This window comes from Cnephaeus nilssonii (genome assembly GCF_951640355.1).
Source record: "Cnephaeus nilssonii genome assembly, chromosome: 19".
In the NCBI taxonomy this organism is placed as follows: domain Eukaryota; kingdom Metazoa; phylum Chordata; class Mammalia; order Chiroptera; family Vespertilionidae; genus Cnephaeus; species Cnephaeus nilssonii.
The window spans coordinates 9,718,916-9,743,997 of NC_137090.1; the positions used below are offsets into that span (position 1 = coordinate 9,718,916).

A 25,082-nucleotide genomic window follows, 5' to 3' on the forward strand; every position below is an offset into this window, starting at 1 on the left:
CATTTTATTTTGGAGTATAAGAGAATGAAAAGTTGTACGAATTTGGTACTTTAGGGTTTCAGTCAGAAACAAAGATAGATTTTTGCCTTTCAGATATATATATATATATATATATATATATATATATATATATATATATATATATATATGGCTTATATGGCTTAATTTTACCCTTGGACATAGTAGCATTTAAAAAAATTTTTTTAATCCTCACCCAAGGATATTTTTCCCCATTGATTTTCAGAGAATGGAGGGGAGAGGCTGGGAGGGGAGAGTGGAGAGAAAGAAAAACATCAGTGTGAGAGAGACAAATAGATTGGTTGCCTCCCACACGTGCCCCAATGGGGGACGGGGGGTGTTGAGCCCGCAACCCAGGTGCATGCCCTTGACTGGGAATCGGACCCGAAACCCTTTGGTGTGCAGGCCAACACTCTAACCACTGGCCATGCCAGCCAGGGCAGCATGTTTTATTTTTATCTTATGAGAGAGTATAACATTGTTTCTTTATAAACTAGTAGTTATGAATTTGACTTCCAGCTCCTCCCAGGGCTGTATGCTGATGGCAGGGGAACAAATGAGTCAGTAGGAGAGATACCATTTATTAACCCAGCTAATCTCATGTAGTACCTATTAATACTGGTGGGTGCCTTCTGCAAGACCAATTTACATATTTGTAGCCACCAAATCATGGTGCTTTAAGGTAAAATTAGAAAATTATTTGAAGGCATACGATTTTTGCTTTTTTGTGTAAGTTTTTAATTATTGAAAAGGCCATCTTATATGTGCAGTAACTCAGAAATATCTATTGGCATGTGTTTTTTTAAACTAAGGCACTGCCTTTTGTAAAACAGAACTAATTTATTTTAAAATCTATCTGAGATCTTACTTTGTAATATTTTAAAAATGAGAAATCAGTAAGAAAAACGGCTGAAAACTGTTTTTTTACTGTTCTGCACTTCAAGGGTTGGTGAAATCACTAGCACTTAAGCCAGTGCAAGGAATGCACCTCCCTACACAGTGCAGGGATTAGTATTGTCATCAGCTTCTGCAAGAGAAATACGAAACTTTTGAGTGCCTGAACTCAGGTCCTGACAGGTAAAGAGTCTTTTAATTTATCATTAATAGATGGCTTGGGCATAGCCACATAGAAAATGATCACTTGAAAGATTTGTATCAATGTTTCCCTCACTATACTCTGCCAGGTATATGTTTGTAAGAAAAAAACTTTTTCATCGGTGACATAATATTTCATACTACATTATAGTATACTAGAGGCCCGGTGCACGAAATTCGTGCACCAGTGGGGTCCCTCGGCCTGGCCTGTGGGATCAGGCCGAAAACGGCTCTCCAACATCCCCTGAAGGGTCCCAGATTGTGAGAGGGCACAGGTCAGGCCGAGGGACCCCACCAGTGCACAATTGGGGCTGGGGAGGGACGCAGGAGGTTGGCCAGCCAGGGAGGGACTGCAGGATGGCTCCAAGGCATGTTCGGCCTGTCTCGCTCAGTCCTGATTAGCCGGACCCCAGCCACAAGCAAACCTACTGGTCGGAGTGTCTGCCCCCTAGTGGTCAGTGCACATCATAGTGAGCGGTTGAGCAGCCTTAGCATATCATTAGCATATTACGCTTTGATTGGTTGAACAGCCAACCGGATGACCAAACACTTAGCATATTAGGCTTTTATTATATAGGATAGTTTCAGATCCACCAGCATCACTGATTTATCCATATAAGACATGTAAGCTTTAGCATGTTTATTCTTGAAGTATGATTGTAGTTTTTAGTGTGTGCATATGTGTGTTTAATAAAAGGATAAAATAGCTTAAGAAATATTGCCAAACATTAATAATTTCAAGCAAAACTATTAACTTGAAAAAAAGGAAAGGTTCCTGACACTTGATCATCAGCTTTTGTCTAGCTATTAGTAATATATATTCTGTCATATAATTATGTGTGCATTAATAATAACATTAATAAACCACCATCTTTTTTGCAATAGAGTTGCTGTATCATTCTGAAGATACATATACAACTAGTTAAGCACTAACCCTCAAATCAGGAAGATTGAAAGAGAAGGGAAAATTGCTAATACAAATGTATTGAAATATGATCTAGAATTTCATACAGAAATTTTATGTAAAGGGAATCCAAGTATAACTTTTAAAAAAAATATATTTTTTTATTGATTTCAGAGAGGAAGGGAGAGGGAGAGAGAGATAGAAACATCAATGATGAGAGAGAATCATTGATAGGCTGCCTCCTGCATGCCCCTCACTGGGGATCAAGCCCGCAACCCAGGAATGTTCCCTGCTGGAATTGAACCCAGGACCCTTCAGTCCACAGACCAACGCTCTATCCACTGAGCCAAACTGGCTAGGGCTCCAAGTATAACAATGACATATGTTAGGGGCCTCAAACCAAAGTTACCCTTGGGGTTAAGCAAATAACAAAAATGAATGAATTGGGCTGGATGTAGGAAAGTAAGCATGTTGGGACAGAAGCTTAACTGGAGAGTATATATCTCATATAAGTATATTCAGCTTTTAAAAAATATATTTTTATTGATTTCAGAGAGGAAAGGAGAGGGAGAGAGAGAAATGTTTCATCAATTGATGAGAGAGAATCATTGATTGGCCGTCTCCTGCACGCCCCACACTGGGGATCGAGCCTGCAAACCGGGTATATGCCTTGACTGGGAATCAAACCATGACCTCCTGGTTTATAGGTTGACGCTCAACCACTGAGCCGCTGTAGCTGGGTTCTCTTTCACTTTTGAAGGATAATTTTGAAGGGTACAGAATTCTAGATTCGTGTTTTTTCTTTCTCAACACTTTAAATATTTCACTCCACTCTCTTCTTGCTAGCATAATTTCTAAAAGAGAAGTCTAATGTAATTCTTATCTTGCTTCTCTATAGGTAAGGTGCTTTTTTCTCTCTAGCTTCTTTCAAGACTTTTTTTTTTCTTTATCATTGATTTCCTAATGTTTGGATATGATATGCCTAGGTGTAGTTTTGTTTGTTTGTTTGTTTGTTTTCTTATATTTATCCTGTTTGGTCTTTTCTGAGCTTCCTGTAGTTGTAGTTTGTTGCCTGACATTAATTTGAGGAAATTCTTAGTCATTGCTTCAAAAATTGCTTCTGTTCCTTTATCTCTTTCTTCTTCTGGTATTCCCATTGTGGGTATGCTTTATCTTTTGTAGTTTTCCCACTATTCTTGGTTATTTTTTTCCCCAGTCTTTTTTTTCTCTTTATTTTTCAGTTTTGGAAGTTTCTATAATCATGTCCTCAAGCTCAGATTCTTTCCTCAGCTGTGTCCAGTCTAATAATGAGCTCATCAAAGGCATTCTTCATTTGTTACAGTATTTTTTATCTCTACCATTTAAAAAAAATATGGTGTGTTGTGTTTTTTTATTGATTTCAGAGGGAGGAAGAGAGAGGGAGTGAGAGATAAAAACATTGATTGGCTGCCTCCCTCATGCCCCCTACTGGGGATCAAGCCCACAACCCAGACATGTGCCCTGACTGGGAATCAAACCGGTGACCTTCTGGTGCATGGGATGATGCTCAACCAACTGAACCACACTGGCTGCACTCTGCCATTCTTTTTTCTTTCTTAGAATTTCCATCTCTTTGCTTATATTATTTATCAGTTCTTGAATTATATCTACTTTTTTCATTAAAGCCCTTAGCTTATTGATCATAGTTTAAAAGTTTTTTAAAAATTCCAACATTCCTGCCATATCTGAATCTGGTTTTTATGTTTGTTCAATCTCTTCAAATTTTGTTTTCTGACTTTTAGTATGGTGCTTTTTTGTACTGGGTAAAAGGAACTGTGATCAATAGGCCTTTAATAATGGAATGGTAAGATGAGGGGGGAGGGGAAATGTTCTGTAGTCCTATGATTGGGTCTTAGACTTTCGTTGGGCCTTTGCCCGGGTCTATGAGCTTCACTAGTGTTTCTCAGGTTTTCTTTCCCCCTTAGGTGGGACAGGATGACCGGAGGGACTGGAGTTGGGTATTTCCCTTACCTCAGGTAGGTTAGGCTCCCATAAAACCCCAATAGGTTAAGCTCTGGTAAAATAGTTTCTCCTGAGGGCAGGTTTTATTATGAAAAACAGAATGCAGTGTATTTCAAAGTGCTTCCTTTTCCTCTCTCCCTGCAAGAAACATGAGGGGACTTTTCTCTGATATTCACTGTTAGAACCTAATAGAACTCCTGGAGGTAAAATTAAAAAAGGTATGTGAGTCCCCCTTTGACTGGGTCCTTCTGGAATTTTTAACTCTCAGGCTTCTCCACACTGAGCCTCCAGAAGTTTGTCGATTACAGTTCAGGTTTTCCTACCTTAGCACTGGTTGCTAGAGGTGATTGTTTTTTGCTTATGGATTTCTGTTCTGGTAAATTGTGATTCTCTGTATCTGACTGTCTCCAATATTTTTGGCAGCAGTTTACCTCTGTGTTCTCACTTCTCTGATGGAACTAAGGAGAGTTGTTGATTTTTTATTTAGTTCAGGTTTTTACTTGTTGTTAGGATGCAGTGGCAACTTTTAAGCTTCTTACATGCAAGACCAGAAATTTTCCTGATGATTTTATTTTTGTTTCCAATCTAATAGGTTACATTTTAATATATAAGAACAATTTGTGCCTTTTTGTGGGCATATGTTTTCATTTCTCTTGGGTAAAATACAATGGCTACATCATATGGTAAATGGAGAATTTTTGGAGAAACTGCCAATTTTCCAAAGTGGTTGCACCATTTTATATTCCCATTAACTGTATGATATGTTCAGTTTCTCCATATCCTTGCTAGCACTTGTTATATTTCATCTTTTTAATTTTTAAAAAAAATATTCTTTTATTGATTTCAGAGAGGAGGGAGGAGAGAAAGATAGAAACATCAATGATGAGAGAGAACCACCGACTGGCTGCCTTCTGCATACCCCCCACTGGGAATCTAGCCCACAACCCAGGCATGTGCCCTTGAAGGGAATCGAACCTGGGACCCTTCAGTCCCCAGGCCAATGCTCTATCCACTGAGCCAAACTGGCTAGGAATCCATCCATCTTTTTAATTTTAACTATTCAAGTGGTTGTGGTGGTATATTGTGTTTGTTTTTTTTTAATTGATTTCAGAGAGGAAGGGAGAGAGGGAGAGAGAGAAACATCATTGATGAGGGAGAATCATTGATCGGCTTCCTCCTGCACCTCCCCTACTGGGGATCCAGCCCACATCCCGGGCATGTGCCCTGACCTGAAATCGAACTGTGACCTCCTGGTTCATAGGTCGACGCTCAACCACTGAGCCACACCGTCCGGGCTTGCTGTGGTTTTAATTCACATTTCCCTAAATGCTGATGATGTTAGGCATCTTTTCATGTCCTTATTTGCCATCCATATGTCTATCTTGGTGAAATAGCTATTCAGACCTTTTGCCATTTGGGGATGGGAGTTTTTTATCTTCTTACTGAATTTTAAGAATCCTTTATATATTCCAGATATAAGCTTTTCTTGGACATGTTTGCAAATACTCTCTCCCAGTCTGTGGCTTGCCTTTTCATTTTCATTGCTGTACTTTTTAAAGAGCATAAGTTTTTAATTTCAATTAATTCCAATTTACTTAATTTTCTTTTATAGTTCATGTTTTTGTGTGACCTATTTAAGATGTTATTGCAAAATTTAAGGACGTTAAGATTATGTTCTGTGTTTTTTTTTTCTGGAATTACATAATTTTAACTTTTACATGTAGGCCTTTGATCCATTTTGAGTTAAAATTTCTATATGATATAAAAGGTCTAACTTCATTTTTTTGCATGTGTATATTCAGTTTTCCCAACACTGTTTTTTCCCCATTGAATGGTCTTAGCCCTCTCATTGAGAATCATTTGACCACCATATATGGAAGAGTTCATTTTGGGGCTCTGTTCTTCTCCATTGCTCTATATCTGTCTTTATGCTAGTACTATACTTTCTCTCTCTCTCTCTCTCTCTCTCTCTCTCTCTCTCTCTCTCTTTTTATTTCTATAGCTGTGTAATCAGGAAATGTGAGACTTCAACTTTATTATTTTTTCAAGATTGTTTTGGCTCTTTGGGGTCCTATGAGATTCCATATGAATTTTTGGATGAATTTTTAAATTTCTACAAAAAACACTGTTGGGCTTCTGAGAGGGACTGCATTGAATCTATAGATCACGTTGGATATAATGGACATCTTAACAATATTAAGTCTTCTAAATCCATGAATGGAAGATGTCTTTCCATTTATTTGTATCTTTTTTTTTTTTAATTCTCACCGAGGATATGTTTTTTTTTTTTCATTTTTAGAGTGGGGTTTGGGGGGGGAGAGAGAGAGAGAGAGAGAGAGAGAGAGAGAGAGAGAGAGAAACAGAAACAGAAACATCGATCTATTGCCTCCTGTACATGCCCTGACTGGGAATCAAACCTACAACCTTTTGGTGTACGATGAAGAAGATACAAATTGCCCTGGATTGGTGGCTCTAACCAATGGAGCCACCAGTCCAGGGCAATTTGTATCTTCTTTAATTTCTCTCAGCAGTGTTTTGTAATTTTCAGTGTGTAGGTCTTTCACTTCCTTGATTAAATTTGTTCTTAAGTATTATATATTCTTTTTTATGCTATTGGAATGGTTTTGTTAAATTCCTTTGAGATTGTTCATCATTAGTGTATAGAAATGCAGCTGATTTTTTTTAAATGATGATTTTGTATTATATAACTTTGCTGAATTTGTTTATTAATTCTTATAGTAATTTGGTTTTTTGTTGTTTTGTTTTTATTTTGTGGAACTTTTAGGGTTTCCTACATAAAAGATTATTTTGTCTGTGAACAGAGATAATTATTTTTTCCTTTCTAGTTTGGATGTCTTTTATTTCCTTTTCTTGCTTAGTCTGGCTAGAACCTCTAGTACTATATTGAATAGAAGTGACAAAAACAGGCATTCTTGTCTTGTTCTGGATCATAGGGGAAAAGCTTCCAGTGTTTTCACTAAGTGAGATCATCTTGATCCAGTTAAGTTTGTTTTTTTCCTGTCAATTTGCTCTTATTGCTGGTTTGTAGCCCTGTCAGGAAGCTTTACTAAGGTTTTCCCTTACTTTTTAGGCCCTGAAATCTAATTTTTAGTTCCATACCATTACAAAACTGCTTAAATCTAGTAGTCAGCAGATGTCTTGAGGGGAAATTAAATGATGAATGTTAAACTTTATCTGTTATTCTACTTTTCTGAGAGCTTGGCCTTGAATCCTGGCTGCTTTGGTAGTCCTTAATTCCAGTTTTTCTCTCCTCAGCCCAGTGAGACTGCTGCAAACTTTATGACTCTTCTTTCTTTATTGGCCTCTGTGTTCTACTTAGAAGTCAATAAATACATTCAACAAATGAATAAAGAGCCCGTGAATATAGAGCGAATTTTTGTGTGATTCCCAAACACTTAAAACATTTTGACCCAGTTTTTATAGTTTTTCTGACACCAGCTAAGCTGTCAGAGCCAAATCGAAAGTCTAGATGCATCATTTTAAAATATGAAACATAATTCATTATGAGAACTATAGCAAGTGATATTTCTTTCAGCTACTTGTAGGTTCAAAGGTTATTGGCCTTAATCCATATACAAATTATCATTCGCAAATATTAAGATGATCTGAAGATTGTTATTAAAGTTTAAAATACTTTTGTAAACATTGCACAGGAATAACTTTTAAAATGTGAACAATTAGAGTTTATCATCATTAAATGTTTTTTTAATATATTGTTTTGCTTATATTTTAAAATTATAAAAGAAATACATACTTGTAATGAAATCAAATATAGAATATAAGATGTAAAAGTCCTCTTCTTTCTTTCCTTCATTATATCACCTACTCCTCCACTTCTAGAAGTATCCATGTTAATAATTTGATATGAAGTCTTTTATGCATGCAACTTTTTTCTTTAATTACAGAAATGAGATTATAATACATATAATATTTTCAACTTTCTTTTTTATCTTAATCTAGTGTACATCTTTTAAGGAAGTATATGTAGTATGTCTCATAAAGGCCTAGTAATCCTTTGTATAGATGTATCATTTTACAAAGCCGTTTCTTAATATTACACATCTTGGTTATCCCTCACTTTTTTTGGCAATTATAAACAGTACATAGGACATCTTTTGTGCACCAGTGAGAGTGGTATACCTATAAATTGTGTCAAAACTACCCTCCCAATGAAATTTGGCAAAATTCATATATCTTCTGTAATGAAATTGTTCAGGTTTCTGCTTGTGTTTTAATTTAGTTGCTATCTTTTTACCATTGAGTTGTAGAAGTGTTTATGTATCTCTGGATACAAGTTCTTTGTCATATAGATGACAAAAAAAATACACGCACATGATTTGCCTATTCATTTTCTTAACTGTATTTTAATAATCACAAGTTTTAAATATTAATTAAATCAGATCTATCATTTTTTATGGTTAGTGCTTTTTTTTTTTTTCCTCTCTAACAAATAATTGTCAACTTCAAATAGACTGAGCCTTTCATGCTGAATATTTTGGGACTCTTACTAGAGGCTTTGATCTCTCATTACCCTGGCTGATGTGTGAAGAAGAATAGATTATAAGGCGGCAAGAATAGAAACAGTTAGGAGGCTATTTTGTAGTGGTCTAGGAGAGAAATAATGGTATATTGGACTGGGGCTATAGTGGTGGAGGCATTAAATAGTCTGGGATTAAAGGTATAGGCTATTAAATCTGCATATTGGATGTATGGTATGAGAGACAGACACACATGGAGGGAGGCAGTTAGGATGATTCCATATTTTTGCCTTGAGTTACTGGATGAATGGTGGATATTTACAGAATATCCAAAACTATGTTGACCAAGGTTATTTCAAACTCTAATGTATATTTGCAAAGTAGTACGTTTTCCAGTGTAAAGTAATTGGAAGAGTATTCCTTAATACATGAGGCTTTTAAAAAATTCAAATACATGGCTACTCTCTCTTTTATAAGAGAAAATTTTGGAGGAAATTTTACTCTTTTTTTGTACACATGTAATATAATGTAGTTGATGTGTACATTAATGGAATCTAGAAATACAATATTTGTTTCAATTTTAAAACTGCTATTCTTTTGTTTTTCTACTTTCATTTCTTACCAGTTTGAAGCTTCTTTGTGCATTTTTTGTACATTCTTAAGCAAGCATGTCAAACTCAAAGGTTAACACTGGTCAAATAAACAAGGTTTAAGTTTATGTGGACCGCAAGAAAACAGAAGCTTCAATTTTCATAGAAACATAGGTCTATTTCGATAGAGACATGCTGAATACAAAGGGCTGAAATAAATGAGTAATTGTTAACATAAAATAAAAGAATATTTTAATAAAAATTAATATTTTTTGAACATTAACTTACCAGACACTGAATAACTGCACAAATTAATAAGTGTAACGCAAATAAACCTATTTTTCTTGTTCTCTGAAAGCAAAATATTTCCTGTTGCGCACACCAAACAAGTCAGTACAAGACTAATGATGTGGCCATCGGCGGCTAAGATATTCGCTGCTAGTATTAGTGATGTGCCTGCGAGTAAGGCCTGTAAACGAAATGAATGAAACACGATTATAGTAATCAGTCATTAGCGAATGTTGTAGTTCGTTATTAATAACTAGAGGCCCATTGCACGAAGATTCATGCAATAGGCCTTCCTTCCCTTGGCTGCTGGCACCGGTTTTCCTCCGGCACCTGGGACCCAGGCTTTCGCTCTAGCTGCCGCCTTCCGTCTTTGCTCCGGCCGGAGCCTTCAGTCTTTGCTCCAGCCAGAGCACTGCTCCTGTAGCTCCCTCTGCCCCCCCCCGCCCTCCCCCTCATAGCAGGCATCCTGCCCCGCCTGGCCGCTCCACACCTGCATGCATGCTGCCCAGAAGCTCGGAGCGGCTGGGGGGTGGGACCGCCGCCATCTTTGTCAGGTTAATTTGCATACTCCTGATTGGCTGGTGGGCATTGTGAAGTGACCGTCAATTTGCATGTTTCTCTTTTATTAGTGTAGATTATGTATAACAAGATATTGTAAAAATTAAGTTACAAAATTTTTATTAAAACATTTCTTACATATTGTTATATTGGCTGGGCCACAAAAATATTTGTTGTGGGCTGCATGTGGCCCGCAGGCCACGAGTTTGACATGCTTGTTCTTAAGCGTTAAGTTGATTCTTGGCTTTCCTATAGGCTAAGATCTAGTTTTTGCCAGCAAAAGTCATTGTTTCAATAGAGAGTTCATCAGTATTGTATATGTACCAGTTCTTGAGTTTCTGTTCAAATTTAGGAGCAAGCATATGATAGTAGAATGAATTTTCATTTTCTTCATCTATAAAATGAGGAGTAAATTTATTAAAGTTCTTTTAAAGTCTGAAATTATAGTTTCTTTTTGGTTTTGTAACGATTTTGGCTTTATAAAGATATTTGAACTATAATGATATTAGAAACATTGGCAATTCAGTCTTTGGGTGATTCATTTAAAAAAGAATGAATTGTGGGCATCTTGCCTGGCTCATGGAGTGTTATTAAATCTGAATCACTGTTACCTGTATCAGACTTAAACCTGTGGGTGATAAGGCTACCTCTCTCTCTCTTTTTTTTTTTTTTTTTAATATATTTTATTGATTTTTCACAGAGAGGAAGGGAGAGGGATAGAGAGCTAGAAACATCGATGAGAGAGAGACATCGACCAGCTGCCTCCTGCACACCCCCCACCGGGGGATGTGCCCGCAACCAATGTACATGCCCTTGACCGGAATTGAACCTGGGACCTTCCAGTCTGCAGACCGATGCTCTACCCACCGAGCCAAACCGGTTTCGGCCTACCTCTCTCTCTTATTTTTTTTTTTAATTAAAAAAATTTTTTTTGTTAATCCTCACCCAAGGATACTTTTTGCCATTGATTTTTAGAGAGAGTGGAAGGGAGGGAGGGGCAGAGGTCAAAGAAGGAGAGGGAGGGAGGAAGGGAGAGAGGGAGAGAGAGAGAGAAACATCAATGTGAGAGAGACACATCGATTAGTTGCCTCCTGCACACTCCTTATCAGGGCCAGGGATTGGACATGCAACCCAGTTATGTGCCCTTGACCTGGAATCAAACCCATGACCCTTTTTGGTGCATGGGCCAACATTCTAACCATTTAGCCACACCAACCAGGGCAGCGAGCTACCTCTCTCTTTAAAAAAAATAAAAATAAAAATTATTGATTTTTTTATAGAGAGGAAGGGAGAGGGATAGAGAGTTAGAAACATCAATGAGAGAGAAACATCGATCAGCTGCCTCCTGCACACCCCCTACTGGGGATGTGCCCGCAACCAAGGTATATGCCCTTGACCAGAATCGAACCTGGGACCCTTGAGTCTACAGGCTAACGCTCTATCCACTGAGCCAAACCGGTCAGGGCTACATCTCTCTCTTAAAAAAAAAAAAAGGGTGTGTGTGTGTGTGTTTGATTTTTTTAGAAAGAGAGAGGAAGGGAGAGCGAGAGATAGAAACATCTATAATAGAGAAACATCAATCCGCCGCCTCCTGCAGGCCCCCTACTGGGGATTGAGCCTGCATCCTGAGCATGTAACCTGACTGAAATCGAAACAGTTACCTCTTGGTGCATTGGACAGTGCTCAGTCTAGTGAGCCACATTGGCTGGGCTCTCTCTTTTTTAAAAAAAAATATTTTTAATATGTTTTTATTGATTGTAGAGAAAGAGTGAAGAAGGGAGAGAGAGATAGAAGCATCGATGAGAGAGAAACATCAATTGGTTGCCTCCCACACGTTCCCCACTGGGGACGGAGCCCACAACCCAGACATGTGCCCTGACTGGTAATCAATCCTGTGACCTCAGTGTATGGGTTGATGTTCTACCCCTGAGCTACACTGGCTGGGCTAGGCTCTCTCTTTAAATCATAGTTTTATTGAGAAATAGTTCACATTCCATACAATACATTCATTTAACATGTAAATTCATTGGTTTTTAGTATATTCACAGAGTTGTTTGCTATTATGAACATTTGTGTTTAAGTTTTTGTGTGAACATAGGTATTCATTTCTCTTGAATGTATACCTAGGAGTGGAATTGCTGGGTCAGATTGGTAACTCTATATTTAATTTGAGGAATTGCCAAACTGTTTTCCAAAGCTACTGCACCATTTTACATTACTACCATCAAGCAATGTATGAAGGTTCCCATTTCTCTGCATCCTCCCTTACACTTACTATTATATTTTTTGTTATTATTATAGTCCTACTAGTGGTTGTGAAGTAGTATCTCTCTGTGGTTTTGACTTGCATTTCCCTGATGGTTAATGATGTTGAGCATCTTTTCATGTGCTTATTAAGGCTACATCTTTGACAGGCTGACTTTTCATTTGGGTTGGGGATGTACTATGATTGGAAGTTGATCTGCTTAGCTCTTTCCCGAAAGTGTCAATTAAGTTTTCTAAAGTCTCAGTCAAATAAGCAGTCTCTTCTCACTCCTGGCAGAAATCAAATCAAAGCCTTAATTTAACCCACACACCTGTTTTCACCTTCTTTATTTCTGTAAAATGTAACAACAAAGAATTTTGCTGGACGTTAGTATGATTTATGTCTTAGTTGGAATTGTTACCTATCTTTGGGTGGGAAACAGAACTTACATGGATATCTCTAACACTGAAAGCTCAGCAATTTTCTCAATCTTCAAATGATCATGAGTAAGACTGAAACATAAAAAGCAATATTGCCACACAAAGGCAAGAATGAAGCAGGTCTGAGAATCTGGTAGAAAGCCTTTTCACATTAATAGTAACTCCATTTCCCTTATATCATAAAGTGTGAATTAATGTAGGATGTATAAGGATTATTTTTAAGGAGTATATTTAATGAAGGTCACATATCCTTAAGAGGTTAGTTTGAAATGACACTCTTCTTCGTAGGAGCTTAATTTATTAAGTTAAGAATTTCGTTTTCGTTTTAGTAGAGATTTTGCTCTTGAAAATGTTAATTGCTGCATTCTGCATTTAACCTTATTCAGTCAGATTTATTGTAACTTTTTTTTTTCCATTCCAGAAATACATGCTACAGGATTTAACTATCAGAATGAAGATGAAAAAGTCACCTTGTCTTTTCCTAGTACTCTCCAACCAGGTAAGAGACGTGGCTTTTGTAAAAGTCCGATGAAGAATAGTGGCATCGTACTTCTTCCAAAGAAATTCATTGTATGCCATTTTCCCCACTCATGTTTTAAGCAGATTAAAGTCAGGTATATTGCAGCTTTTGGACCACCAGGGGGAAAATGAGAGAGAGAGAGAGAGAGAGAGAGAGAGAGAGAGAGAGAGAGGGAGGGAGGGAGGGAGGGAGGGAGGGAGGGAGGGAGGGAGGGAGGGAGGGAGGGAGGGAGGGAGGGAGGGAGGGAGGGAGGGAGGGAGGGAGGGAGGGAGGGAGGGAGGGAGGGAGCCAAAAGTAATGCTCATTTTACCCTAGAACATAAGGCATTATTTTTCACCTTTTCAGTTTCAGTTTTTTAAAAATAGCCGAAACCGGTTTGGCTCAGTGGATAGAGCCTCAGCCTTCGGACTGAAAGGTCCCAGGTTCGATTCCGGTCAAGGGCACATACATTGGTTGCGGGCATATCCCCAGTGGGAGGTGTGCAGGAGGCAGCTGATCGATGTTTCTCTCTCATCGATGTTTCTAGCTCTCTATCCCTCTTCCTTCCTCTCTATAAAAAAATCAATAAAATATATTTTAAAAAAATAAAATAAAAATACATTTACCTAGCTCCATCTTTAACTAATTGATTCCAAATCTCTGAGATGAATATTCCATAGATAATTTTGATGTACAACTGGAGACTAGATAGATAAAATGTTAGTGAGGGCATGGAAGGAAAGATTTAATATGTTACTATTGGGTATAAAACCACAAAGAAAATAGAAGATTTTTCAAACTTAAAATAGTGGGAAAAATTATATACAAATTTGTTGGTAAAGCACTAAGACTTTGATTAGCCCTGGCCAGTGAAGTGAAGTGGTTAGAGTGTTGGCCCGAGAACCAAAGGGTCACGGGTTCCATTCCCTGTCAAGGGCACCTTCGTGGGTTGCAGGTTTGCTCCCTGCTCCCCAGTCAGTGATTCTCTCTCATCATTGATGTTTCTATGTCTCCCTCTCCTCTCCTCTCTGAACTCAATAAAAATATATATTTTAAAAAAAACACATGTGAAAAGATACTAATATTCAGCTTCCTAGTCATGAGAAATATCAAAACAACAGTTACTGATATACCAGTTTTTGTCTGTTCTATAAGCTGAAATTTAAAAAATATTCTTGATAATATGACTGACTTGATATTTTTGGTGGGAGTGTAAATCCATGTAATTTATTTAGAAGCAGTCTGGCAGTATGTTTCAAGAGACTAAACATGTTTATGTCCTTTGACCCAGCAATTCTGGTAATAGAAATATATCCTAAAGAAAAATCATAAATATGGAAAAGGCTTTATGCCAAGGTTATCTACGGAGACATTACTTAAGGTAGTAAAAAATTGGAATTAATGTGTTTGTCCAACATTAAGGAAATAATCAAGCTATGACATATTAGGACGTGTCTGTCTGGTGGAATATATATACTAGTAGCAATTAAAAGTGAGGTTTGTGAATTCTTAACATTGTAAAGTGCTTATTATAATGTGAAATTAAAAAGCAGAATACAAAATTACATATACAGGGTGATGAATCATAACTCTGAAATGGTACAAATAAAATTATATGTCTGGTTGTTGAAGTAATTGATGATTTTTATTCTGATTAATACCTTTCTCTCTGGTTTTTATAATTTTTAAACTGAGAATACATTGCCTTAATATAAAAGTATTTTTTTAAATATATTTTTATTGATTTCAGAGAGGAAGGGAGAGGGATAGAGAGATAGAAACATCAAAGATGAGAGAGAATCATTGATTGGCTGCCTCCTGCACGCCCCCTACTGGGAGGATCTAGCCTGCAACCCCAGCATGTGCCCTTGGCCGGAATCAAACCTGGGGCCCTTTAGTCCACAGGCTGACGCTCTATCCACTGAGCCAATCCACTTAGGGCTAAAAGTATTTTTAGAAAAAATTTAATTGGGCAAGTTATCTTTTATTCTGGGCTCTTATCGACTTTTCATTTTGCCTTTTTCTAACTAGGATTTTTTGTATGAAATTATTATAAATATAAATGTTTTGCTATGATCATTAACAGATACCTAAGAATATAACTTAAAAATTGAAATTCCCCCTCAAAGTTCAGGGATCAGAATAGCAGTTGATTTACCATCACCAATGGAAACTAGCCCTGGCCAGTGTGGCTCAGTTGCTTGAGTGTCATCCCATGCACCAAGAGGTTGCCATTGGACTCCTGGTCAGGGCACATGCCCAGATTGTGGACTCGATCCCAGGGGGCGTGCAGGAGGCAGCCAGTCGATGGTTCTCTCTCATCAGTGTTTCTCTCTCCCTCTCCCTCCTCCTCTTTCCTTTATTCCCTTCCCCTCACCGCCCCTCCCATCAAATCAATAAAAAAACATATTTTTAAGAAATGGAAACTAGACTCTAATGAAGCCATTCCTTCAAAGTTATGAGATTCTAATTTTCAACCTAGAATTCCATGCTTAGCCATTTAAAGAGGTTAAAATAGCCTTGGCCAGCATGGCTTAGTTGGTTGAGCATCTTCCCATGCACCAAAAGGTTGCCAGTTCAATTTCTGGTCAGGGCACATGCCTGGATTGTGGACTTGATCCCTGGTAGGGGGCATGCAGGAGGCAGCTCATTGATGTTCTGCTCTCACATTGATGTTTCTCTCTCTCACTCTCCCATCCTCTCTCTCTAAGTAAAATATCTTTTCTGAAATTGGCATCATTCTAGAATAGTGTTAAGTTACCATAATCTTTGTAAGACCTAACAACCTCAGAATCAGTGGTTAAGGATCCTGTAGAGTGGCATTTATTTGGAGAAACACTAGAAGGTATTAACATTTTGAAAGATCATAAGAAATTATCACACAGAGGCAAAGACCTTTACTCTCTTTTTCTATAATCTGTCTTGGATTTTATTGTATTTAGTAGGTTCATTAAATTTGTATTAAAGTATTTCAAGATCTACTTCAGTTTTTATAATAATTATTATACTCTCCTAAATATTAAATAATTAAAGTTTTTTAGTGGAAGTCTCAATTTTTCAGTTGTTTAATTTGTAAATGAGCTCATTGTATGTTTTAAAAGGGTTACCACCCCAAGCAGATAAATATTGGATATCAAAATATTATATATAATTTGAGGAAGCATTGTAATTTATATGTGCAAATAGGTATAAAATTAGACAACCTGGCAATCAGTTCTTCAATATGGAGTAAATCTGATAAGTGAAATTAATTTTTAAAAAGTTCTTTTTTTCTCCTGCTCTTTCTTGGCCTAAAATTCTACTACATTAATAATAAATACTTTGTAATTAATATTGTGCAATGTGACACTAATTAAATTTATTAATGATTAAAAACATTTTTAACTTGTGTTTTGTTTGAATTTCAGGTAATAACCCTTCCTAATACTTTGTATTTTGTTTAATATGCCACTTTTGGCAGTGGTCACTGTCAGTATCTTGTTATGGTTTGATGGCCTTGGAGATTTAATACCAAGTAAAAGTGTAAGCAGCCTTTCTTATTTAGTTTTGAGTTTTATTCCAAATAGAAAAAGTTGAAAGTAGATTTACCATGGAATCTGAGTTATATAAAAGACACCTTAACAGTTAATTTAGTGAAAACAGACTTACCAATTCTATTAATTGAATTGTAACATAGAAGGGAATGGGTTTTGATAATTTATTAGATATTCCTTGTAACCTTCATTAATGTCGATATATCTGCTTTTTTAAAAAGTCAGTGAATTCCTAAAGAAAAGAGAGAAATTTTGTAGTTAAATTTTTAAATTATCAGTAATTTAGAACTCTTTCAGATTCTTTTACTATATTCACATTTACTGTCCTTGTAATCTATCATTCTCTTTAAAAGAAAAAAACTATTCATTGTTCCCTTAAGACAGAATGTCTGATTTCAAAAAATATATATTTTTATTGATTTCAGAGAGGAAAGGAAAGGGAGAGAGAGAGATAGCAACATTAATGATGAGAGATAATCATTGATCAGCTGCCTCCTGCACACCACACACACTGGGGATTGAGCCCGAATCCCCGGGCATGTGCCCTGACTGGGAATTGAACCGTGACTTCCTGGTGCATAGGTTGACATTCAACCTCTGCGCCTCGCTGGCCAGACCAGAATGTCTCATTTAAAAAAAATAATCACAGCCCTAGCGGGTTTGGCTCAGTGGATAGAGCGTTGACCTGCGGACTGAAAGGTCCTGGGTTCAATTCTGGTCAAGGGCACATGCCTGGGTTGCGGGCTTGATCCCCAGTAGGGAGCATGCAGGAGGCAGCCAATCAATGATTCTCTCTCATCATTGATGTTTCTATCTCTCTATCTCTCTCCCTTCCTCTCTAAAATCAATAAAAATATATATATTTTTTAAATCACAAATGTCTATTCAGTTGAACTTCAATTGAGTTGTTTTCCCAGTATGATTACTTTAAGAATGTGGAACTTGCTTTAGTGATGAATTTGGTGCAAAGGTCTGAAATTTTCACTTGAAATTACTTTCAGAACCAGTTTGTGGCACATAAGAAAATCATCAGTTTAAGTAGTTAATAAATACACTTAGTGTTTTGTTTAGAAATGGTTTACAGCTCATCATTCACTTATTCGTAGACATGGACTCTATAACTTTTGGATCTTTCTGAAAAGCAAATTCAATTTTGGAAGATGAAGATTTGAGTTTTTGAACATCCAAGAGGATATGTTTGAAAACTAGAGGGAGAAATACCAGAGCATTTTGAACATTGTCAGTGTCATTGTTTCATGGCATTCTAAAATGATAGTTTAAAACTTTATGATATAAAAGTTTGGGTATGATTGGCCAATTAATTTATAGTTCTACTATATCTTGATTCATTATACTTCCACACTCTAGATCCTGTAATATATATGTATAGGCACTTTAAAAGGATCATTTTTAAAGTCAACATTTTTCTATTTCTTTTTGTGACTTGATTTGTAAAATGTAGGATGGGATTACTATTATTTTGTCGTGCATCTGAGTTTAGTAGGTGACTACTAGATAGTAATTTCTTTTATGAAAAAAGTATATATACTCAACAAAAAAATTCCATTTTGTCTGAGTTGGTTTTGTATCTGTACAACAATCTATCTATATATATATAAAAGCCTAAGTGACCATAATGACCAGTCGCTATGATGCACACTGACCACCAGGGGGCAGATGCTCAACTCAGGAGTTGCCCCCAGCCCGAAGTCCTGATTGCTGATGGGGCCTACTGGCCAACTTCCTGGTTCCTCTCTCTGGCTGGCAGGCTCTGATCGCCTGATTGGGGCCGGGCCCCCGGGCTGGGACGGGGAACTGGGGGTGGGTGGTGGCAGATGCGGCCCCTTTCCCAGTAGGGCCGAGGGCCAGCTCCCTCCTTGAGGCTGGCGGCAAACCTCCCTGGTCCCTCCCCGCAGCCGGCAGGCCCCGATCGGCTATCACGGTTGCAGTTGACTCCTCTCCCCTGCAGTGGCAGTTGGCCCCCGGGGCTGGTTCGGGGAACCAGGGGGTGGGTGGCAGTGGCGGATGCGGGCGGCAAGGGAAGGAGGAGGTGGGGAGTTGGGGACCTGAGGGGCCCTGATCTTCGGTCAGGCCTAGGGACCCCACCCAGTAGGCCCCATCAGCAATCATGAATTTCGTGCACTGGGCCTCTAGTCTCTCTCTCTCTCTCTCTCTCTCTCTCTCTCTCTCTCTCTCTCTATATATATATATATATATATATATATATATATATATAAGCCTAAGCTACTGTTATGACCAGTCAACCGGTCGCCATGATGCGCACTGACCACCAGGGGGCAGACACTCAATGTAGGAGCTGCCCCCTGATGGTCAGTGCACTCCCACAGCTAACTCCTTTGGCTGGCCAATCTCCTATGGTCCCTTCCCCCCCGGCCGGCTGGCCCCAATCGGCCTCGATCGGGACTGAGCGAGAAGGCTTTGATTGGCCCTGATTGCTGACGAAGCTGAGGGACCCCACCTGTGCACGAATCTGTGTACCAGGCCTCTAGTAGAATATATATTCAGGTTGAATATTCATTTTTATTTGTATTTAATAATTATTGATTAAATGTATTTCTTTCATATCAGATTGCAAATGATTGAGGTGGCTCTAAGAATTGTTTTATGCTCTTTGGATGATCAAATCATTGGTATTCCCTGTGGCTCCTTACAAAAGTATGGAATCACTGTTCCATTTAGATTGAGCAGATAGTGTCTTGTCTTAATGATAAAGGTATTGACATGAATTCATCTAAAAGGACTAATGTATGGTAAAATGGGCAGGAAGCATGAACTTTAGATTAAACAGGTTTAAGTTTTTATCTCATTTTTGCTACTTAACTAATTGTGTGATCTTAGACAAGTTATTTAACTTTGCAGCCTGTTTCCTCATCTGAGAAAATAGAGACAATACCTACTTGCAAGTTTATAAATACTTTTAAACCACAATAGCATGTTATACATTTAATAATAAATATTCATTTCCTTTTCTGTTTTTATCTTCATGTAGTGGTCATTTGAGACTAACAATACAGTTGAAGAACTTTCTAAGCAGTTACCCACCCTAAACATGACTTCAAATTTACTTTAGGATTAGTCGGCCATGTACTTTAGTAAATACTATATTCTCTCCATTGCCAGGAGGAGTATTTGAGAAAGGAAGGATTGATTTAAACATTGTAAATAGCCTGTCGAATTAGTGTCTTAAGGACATATTTTTGATAACTTGTACTTAACATTTCCCTAAAAGTGGTTTTCATTTATCTTCAATCACAGGTACAGGAACCTTAAAGATAGATTTTGTTGGAGAACTGAATGACAAAATGAAAGGTTTCTATAGAAGTAAATATACTACCCCTTCTGGAGAGGTACGCTATGCTGCTGTCACACAGTTTGAGGTATGGTATTCTTTTCTGAAGTATTAACGATCTTAAATGAGATATTCTGACAAAGGTTTATTTTATTATTTGTGTGATTATTTGATGCTAGGTGCCTTTGGCCATAATTATATTTATGATTTTTAGATTTTTATTTTATATTCAGCCAATTATTTTCATTATAAGAGGGAGAGAAACAGCATTACTATTAATTTAGTAGGAAAAACCACAGGTGTCAAATACTAAGGATAATTTTAATTAAGAAAGGTACATAGTATAAAAGCAATTCAAGAATTGAAAATTTATTGCCTGCATGTATTTGTGTGTGTGTGTGTGTGTGTGTGTGTGTATGTGTGTGTGTGTACATATTCTGAGCTCTTCCTCAGGAACTTCAGTTAACAATAGGTGTAACTCTAGTGTCTATCGCTCAAATGTGCCTTTGATTGCTTTCATTACTTTAGCCTTTGAATATTTCAGAAACCTTTAAATTTTGTTATTTGTATCTTTCATTTAATTTCCTCTAGTATAAATTTCTTTCTGTACTGCTTCTGCTCCTAATTTAAGTTTTTTTATACTACCATTTCTTTTCTTACACTCTACTTACTTTTCAAATGTCTTATTTATTCTTTGATAGAATTTATAATTTAATTTTTTTGAGAGTGCAATCAGTCATCTAACATTTTTCCTCTTTAGAAAACCCTTTTCAGGGTTTCTCTGCTTCTGTATATTTTGCTTTCTCTACCTCTGGATATTTTGTTACTTCCTTTTCATGACACAGAATATTGTCATTAGTTCTTTTATTTCTGTTTTGTTCTTTTATTTAATTCCTTCCTTTTGCAACTGATATTCTACTGAACCACAAAATTTTATTTTGCTTTAACAACTGTGCTCTGTTTTTACTTTTAAAGAAAGAATGAGGTCTATTTAAGTAGGTCACGTGGTGACAGTTTTATGTTTAGTATATGGAAATGCCATTGAACAAATTACTTGCTTAGAATTGATGGAACGTCTGTCTTTATTCCCATTGCTAACATTCCAGATAAAGAACAAAGTACATCAAAGATTCTGAAAATATTTTTACTTTTGAAATAAAAGCCAGAGAGGCAACCTATCATATTTTCCCAGTTCTGAATTCTTACAGTATACTATTGACCCTCCCTATGCTCTTGTTGTGTTAACATTATTGATGGAGCCATTTGCATTACATTTTCAAAATATTTTTATTAAAAATATAATTATAGCCCTAAACGGTCTGGCTCAGTGGATAGAGAGTCAGCCTGTGGACTCAAGGGTCCCAGGTTTGATTCCGGTCAAGGGCATGTACCTTGGTTGTGGGCACATTCCCAGTGGGGAGTGTGCAGGAGGCAGCTGATCAATGTTTCTCTCTCATCGATGTTTCTAACTCTCTATCCCTCTCCCTTCCTCTCTGTAAAAAAATCAATACAATCTATTTTAAAAAATACACACACACACACAACACAATTACAGCCCTGGCCAGTGAGGCTCAGTTGGTTGGAGCATCATTCTGTACACCAAAAGGTTGTGGATTCGATTCCTGGTCAGAGCACATACACCCAGGTTGTGGGTTCCATCCCTGGTCAGGGTGCAAACAGGAGGCAGCTGATCAATGTTTCTCTCTCACATTGATGTTTCTCTCTCTCTCTCTCTCCCCCTTCCTCCCTCTCTAAAAATCAACAAAAATATAATATATATATATAATTATAAATAACTCTAATACTATAAACCAGCAATTTTCAACCCTTTTCATCTTATGGCACACATAAACTACTAAAATTCTGCGGCACACCAAAAAATAGGTTTTTGCCAATATGGCAAAAAAATAGGTATAATTTTTATTTATTCACACAAGACAGCTATTGTTGTGTTGGCTGTTATCATTTCTTTATTTGGTAATCTAAAGGAAAAGAGGTCAGTGCCCTTGATTAAATAGTCAGATATTGCATGTTCTAAAAATTCTTGGGACACACTGGTTGAAAATCGATGCTATAAATTGTTATGACCTATAGAAGATCTAGTTCCTTACTATGTGGCAATTATAGTAAGCCTTGTGTTTCTTTGTAGTTAGTGCCTAGCTTGTTGCCTGGCACTGAGTAGAAAGTAAATATTTGAACAAGTGAAGGAATGATAGAAATAGAGAGGAAGAGATGACTGCTAGGTTAACCAGTGATACTTACATTTCATATTCTTTTTTTTTTTTTTAGGCTACTGATGCTCGGAGGGCTTTTCCTTGCTGGGATGAGCCTGCCATCAAAGCCACTTTTGATATCTCATTGGTTGTTCCTAAAGACAGAGTAGCTTTATCAAACATGGTATGTATGTGTTTGTAAGTATATTTAAATTTTGAATTTTAGCACATTTAGTTTACTAATTAGATGGGATAGCATGAAACCACCTAACACATGCTTCATAGATAATAGTTACACAAATGTTAGTTTTTTTATTTCTAGTAAGCCCTCTTTTTTCTAATTGCCTTATTTGGAGAGTTTTCCACCTCATGGGAGAAATTCCTTCTAAACCAGCGATCGCCAACCTTTCGGACCTCACGGACCACCAGTGGTCCACTGGTTGGCAACCACTGTAAACCATATCAACCAGATTATCTTCTTTTCATTTAGAGGCATAAATAAGTGATGAGTTTAATAAATATAACCCAAAAGAAAAAAATCTTACTTTTTAAATTGAATTTATTGGGGTGACATTGATTAATAAAAAAGTATATAGATTTCAGGTGTACAATTCTATGATACATCATCTGTATATTGTATTGTGTGTTCACTACCCTCAAAAAATCTGACTTATTAATTATCAAAAGATATAACCACATAATGAATTGTATTTAGATTTTTGGCTGATTGTATTTTTGGAATATGCACTGATCTCATTCATAAATAGAGTAAGCATTCACCACTTGAAGTGTTTTGTCTGGGACTGCTTTCAGACATAGAGTATATCCTATAGCTTATAATGTGAATCTGGGGAATTTGGGAAAGCCTACTGCACCTGAAAATAACTGGCTTTTGCCTCCTTTATTGGGGGAAAGAGTTCACAGATAGAATGCCATTCTCTTCTCAAATATTCTTAGAGAGCAGGCTAATATATTAAACTAAAATATTCATTTACAATTTAGTATGAATTTATCAGGTCTGTTTTTGAATAAGTCTTCCTTGGAAGAAAGATCAGAGAGATCTTGGGGAAACTGAGAGCCTGAATAGGAAAAAGGGGGAGAAGACCAAAGGGAAATTAGGGACTCCCAAAAGTATAATGGAGATTTCTTCACAAATTTGCTTAGAGCTAGTCTTAGTACAGAGAATGCTCTAAATCTAAATATCCGTTCCCTTTGAAATGTAGATTTCACAATTGCACTTTCTCTTTATTAATAATTATTGTCTCCTAGCCTTATTTCACTTAAAAAGTATTGAGCTCTGTCTTAAAACATCCCAGTGCCTGGCATATAATAGGCATTCAAAAAAAGTTGTTTCTTTTTACTCATTTTTTTAACACTTTAGCCTGGAACTTTTTAATGTGAATGCATGATCAAATCACTTTCCTTCTTAATAGGAAAGATTTTGACAGCATTAAAGCACTGGTTGAATTGGCATAGATAAGTTCTGGAAATGAGGACGGAGAGGCAACAAAGCCTACAGTTTTGGACTAGTGTTTTCTCTATATTTAATGTAAATCTGTTTAAATTTTATCTTTTTTTTTTTTTAAAGAATGTAATTGATCGGAAACCATATCCTGATGATGAAAATGTAGTGGAAGTGAAGTTTGCCCGCACACCTGTCATGTCAACGTATCTGGTGGCATTTGTTGTGGGTGAATATGACTTTGTAGAAACAAGGTCAAAAGATGGTGTGTGTGTCCGTGTTTACACCCCTGTTGGCAAAGCAGAGCAAGGAAAATTTGCGTTAGAGGTAAATGTACTTGAAGAGGATTGTTCCAACAGTCCATAACTCCAGGTTGGGGAATTTACATTTCTGATCAATTATTAGTACATTTATTTATAACTTAAACTGAAATTTGTTGTGCTACTTTGGTTTTATTTGTAATAGAATTTTTGAAGTACCAACCTTGCTGTTGCACTAACATTTTATGAGATAATGATTAAGAGAATATTGGAGTAGAATTTATTTATCCAGAGAGTGAGTGGGAAAATATGTAATTATATTTTTCATACTGAGTTATATATAACTAAAGTTTGGCCAACAAAGCTTATGGCTAACACATTCTTTGAACGTAGGGCCCCTGGGATTGATTTCTAGTAACTTGAGATAATTTGGCTTGCAACAGGATTCCTTTGTGGATTTCTATATGAATTCCAATAAAATATTTATTAGATGGTTTTTTTGTTTATACTTTTATAGGTTGCTGCTAAAACCCTGCCTTTTTATAAGGACTACTTCAATGTTCCTTATCCTCTACCTAAAATTGATCTCATTGCTATTGCAGACTTTGCAGCTGGTAAAGTAAATTTCATTTTATTGCTGAATTGTAATAACTTTTTTGATTTTGTGATTTTTGAGGAAGAAGTATGTATATATATCAATAAATGTTTATATTTATTTTATGAAGGTGCCATGGAGAACTGGGGCCTTGTTACTTATAGGTATGTTAATGATGCATTACCCTGCCTTATCTTTTCAATCACTGATTTCATAAAAGCTTCACTCATAATCACAGTTGAGTATCTTCTGCTTTATGATCTACCATAAATATTCCTACCTCCCCTCACTTCTGTGCACATTTCAAAAATGTGGATGAACACCCTCTAGTGCTACTATCTGAGATTGTATGATTTTTAGTGAGCATCTGGCATTAGTAACATTTTTAGATATGTTTTGGGCTCAGTTTCTCAGTTCGGTGCCTTCTATTCCTCCCAGTAGTTTCATAGTTATTTATCTAGCTTGACGAACCTTCCCTAATTTAAAATATTTTCTAGCCAAATTTTTACATGTCTGTCACTACATTATAAACATGTGGGTTATATAATTTTTGGAGCAGGGTCTATAAACAA

At 36.8% G+C, this 25,082-nt stretch overlaps 1 protein-coding gene across 2 annotated transcripts in view; it reads left to right on the forward strand.

Annotated features, from left to right (window-relative positions):
* The window catches only part of NPEPPS (aminopeptidase puromycin sensitive), a 67,665-nt gene that overhangs the window by 13,093 nt on the left and 29,490 nt on the right, over positions 1-25,082 (forward strand). The window contains exons 3-8 of one of the 2 annotated variants that reach the window (XM_079798383.1): positions 13,060-13,137; positions 19,947-20,068; positions 22,270-22,377; positions 23,782-23,982; positions 24,433-24,529; positions 24,641-24,674. In XM_079798383.1, coding sequence (XP_079654509.1) covers positions 13,060-13,137; positions 19,947-20,068; positions 22,270-22,377; positions 23,782-23,982; positions 24,433-24,529; positions 24,641-24,674 — 640 coding nt within the window. Of the gene's footprint in view, positions 1-13,059; positions 13,138-19,946; positions 20,069-22,269; positions 22,378-23,781; positions 23,983-24,432; positions 24,675-25,082 lie in introns of both variants that reach the window. The other variant, XM_079798382.1, reaches the window with a different exon arrangement.